The 3,332-nt window shown below is 52.4% G+C and overlaps 1 protein-coding gene across 1 annotated transcript; it reads left to right on the top strand.

Annotated features, from left to right (window-relative positions):
- Positions 1-551: 551 nt before the first annotated feature.
- On the top strand, positions 552-953 carry Nhlh1 (nescient helix-loop-helix 1). Its single transcript, XM_052201225.1, has one exon. The coding sequence runs from the start codon at positions 552-554 to the stop codon at positions 951-953; it is 402 nt and encodes a 133-aa protein (XP_052057185.1).
- The last annotated feature ends 2,379 nt before the right edge of the window (positions 954-3,332 follow it).

Here is a 3,332-nt window from a genome sequence, read left to right as displayed (position 1 = left end):
GCTCCACAGTTATTAAGTTTGGTGTCGACTTTGTTTTTTTTTTTTCTTTTTTCTTTTTGCTTATGCTTCTGTTCTCATATTCAAGAAATGACGGCCATGTCCAGTGTCTCGAAGGACTTCCCCTCTGTTTCCTTCTAGGAATTCAGCAGTTTTAGCTTTCGGTCCTCTCGCTTGGCATTTGCTTGCTTGCTCTTGTTATTCCCGAGACTTTCTATTTCCTCTGTTACTCCTCCAGCTCCTTTCCAACCTGCTGGTCTCTCTAGCCTCGGACAACTCTGAAGCCAAGTTTGGCTTTCCTTTCCCACAACTCCCAACTCACACCTCTCCGCCCCCCTCCCCCCATGCCCCACACCTTCAGCGGTCAATTCTCAATTCTTCTTTCTCTGTTTCAGGCTCCAGGCTGGAATCTTGACTATGGAACATTGAAGTAACTCTGCTTTCCAGAGCTCAGAGACAGACCCCAGCACCCCAGGCCCTTCCTGCCCTTCTCACAGCCCCGAAGGGAGGGGTGGGGAGGGGATCCGCATTTCCCTAGCTGTGGGTTTTCCACCATGATGCTCAACTCCGACACCATGGAGCTGGACCTGCCTCCCACCCACTCGGAGACCGAGTCGGGCTTTAGCGACTGTGGGGGCGGGCCGGGCCCGGATGGTGCTGGATCCGGGGATCCGGGAGTGGGCCAGGTCCGGAGCTCAGAGCTCGGAGAGTCCGGCCGCAAAGACCTGCAGCACCTGAGCCGGGAAGAGCGCAGGCGCAGGCGCCGCGCCACGGCCAAGTATCGCACGGCACACGCCACGCGGGAGCGCATCCGCGTGGAAGCCTTCAACCTGGCCTTCGCCGAGCTGCGCAAGCTGCTGCCCACTCTGCCCCCGGACAAGAAGCTCTCCAAGATTGAGATCCTACGCCTGGCCATCTGCTATATCTCCTACCTGAACCATGTGCTGGACGTCTGAACTCAGCCCGCAGCCCGCCCTGGAGTCTCCCCCTATCCCTGGGTCTCTCCAGAGCCCCCTGTTACCACGCATTTCTTAGAATGGCCGGCTCCTTCCCATCCCGGAGGACCAGGCTCACACCGCTAGTCCTGGAGGCCACTTTCTTATCACTGGCCCAGCAATGTGAAGGGTGTTCATATGGCTTCCTTCAGAGAGTTGTTCCGGCCTAGCTGGTCAGAGTTGCTTGCCAGAGTGGTCAGAATGGAGTCCTTGCTGGGTTTACTAAGCCTAGCCTCTTTTTAGCTGCTGCCTTTTCTGCCCTATGTCCAAGTTTTCAGAGACCCCCAGACCCTAACTTTCTCTCTCTTCTGGCAATGGTGGGACTCGGGCATCAGAATCGGGAGGGAACTGATGAGTGGCAGAGGCTGGAGGAGCGAATTCCTAACTCCCAGACTTGTCTGTCCCTGCCGGGGGAAGGCAAGGGCTCCCGGGATGGCAGAGAGGTGACGGAGGTGACTCCTGGGTAGCTAGGGATTATAGGAAAATCCTGCCTTTCTTTTGTCTCTCTCGGTCCTGAGGCTTAGGATACACAGACCTCAGATCTAACTCGGTAGTGAGTGCCTTGCGTTCTTAGAGCTCTCCCTTCCCACACCTGCCATCCCAGATTTGTCCCTTTCCCTGTGCCGGCTAGAAAAAGGAAAACCTCCGTCCTGGGATAAGGATGACATCTCCAAACAGCCCAGCCCAGGGCACCTTGCAGAAGGCTCAGGCTCTGGGTGGGGCAGCTCCGCAGCAGCTGCTTCCATCCCAGGGGACCCTTGAAAACACGCAAAGCCCATCAGCTCCTCCCTCAGATGCAAGGGGATGCCTGTTACTGCCCTCTGTGGATGCGCTAGGGCCTTATTACATTGCCCCTCCCCCTTCTTTTCTTAAACTGCTACAGGAAGGAAGGTGCCCCGCCTCGGGCTGCTGAGCCCCACCCACCTGCCCATTGTAAGCCTTGAGACCTGAGTCTATGGGCCTTAGACTCCCTGTAGAAGAACTCACTGCTTTTCTTTGCTCCATCCAATCTCACACCAAACTCCTAGCTCTACAAGGATATTTATTTATGTATTTATTTATTCACTTATTTATTTATTTATTTATAAATATTACTATTTATTACCGAGTTATGCACTTTGGGGTAGGGTGAGGGGGTCTCCTTGCAGCTAGCTCTAGCTGGGATCCTCTTGCTTCCTCTTGGGTCACTTCTTTTCTTCTTCCTTCTCCAGTGCAAGAATGTGTGGGAATCCCTTCCACCACCATAGTGGAATCCCTTCTTCAGCGCCATCTGTTCTTATCCCCTTTCCTCTGGAATAGTTCCCCTTTCCGGCCTCCCAGTTTTTGGGGTGTCCTCACTCAAACTTCCCCCCTCTGCCCCCTGCCCCGACAATCCCACTACAGTCCTGTCTACTCAATTCCTCTTACCAGCCCCGCTTTTCCCCAAACCACCCAGAGCCGACCCCCAGGATCTGTGTCTGGTGTCCTGTGTGTAAGTCTTTGGCTGGTTGCATTCCTAATTTCTTACAAAAAGAAAAATTAAAGTGACCTCGATCTAGTACCAGATATGGCTGTGGATCCTTTGTGTGTTGAAAAGCTGGCCTGAAGATTAGGTAGGGCAGCTATTGTCAGTCCTGGGTGTGGACTGAGCATCTGTGTCATGAGAGCTTCAGGCCGTAAGTAAATAAAGTCAGAGAAGAGGGGCTACAGAGAAAAAGAAGTTATGTATCGTCTTAGAGTTCATGGAGTGATTCTGTTTTTGAGATCCTTCTCCCCATGGTCTTGAGAGAAGGCAGCTGAGTGTCCTAATAGAACCCAAGTTAAACCCATGTCCATGGGTCTGTGCTGCTGGACATAAGACAGGGAATAACACCGAGGCAGTGCCTTTTCGTTTATCATCTAAGTCAAAGTTGCTTGGGTGTGTTCTGAGCCTCCAGCATTAGATACAGGAGAATGTGTGATGGAGAACTTGTTAGTGAGAGAACGGGGAAGAGGATGGCGCTGGGTGGCTGGGCTTGTACGACTGAAGCAGGTACTCATGGGTGAAGGTCTAGCCCAGTCTAGAATCTAACCTAGCCTCAGATCCTGCCCACAAAACACCAAAGTGGGGAAGGTACTGAGCTGGCATCAGAGGGATTCTAGGAAGCCCCTAGAATCATTTTGTAAAGACGTTTAAGCCCAGAGAACACCAATGTCACACAGCTGTTAGGGACACACTTAAAACTTGGACCCCAGATGTAGCTTCTTTTGGGGGATGGGTGGATCAATTGAAGACAGGGTCTCGTGGAGCTCAGGCTGGTCTTAAACTTGACATACAGCAAAGGGCAATCTTAAATTTGAGATCTTCTTGCCTCTTAAATC

The sequence above is a fragment of the Apodemus sylvaticus genome, chromosome 12, assembly GCF_947179515.1.
Source record: "Apodemus sylvaticus chromosome 12, mApoSyl1.1, whole genome shotgun sequence".
NCBI classification, from domain to species: Eukaryota; Metazoa; Chordata; class Mammalia; order Rodentia; family Muridae; genus Apodemus; species Apodemus sylvaticus.
Note: the sequence above shows the minus strand (reverse complement) of the source record. Positions and strands in the feature narration are given on the sequence as shown.

Excerpts from the sequence above, each read along its gene's own strand:
- Nhlh1 (XM_052201225.1), top strand. The coding sequence starts at position 552 with ATGATGCTCAACTCCGACACCATGGAGCTGGACCTGCCTCCCACCCAC.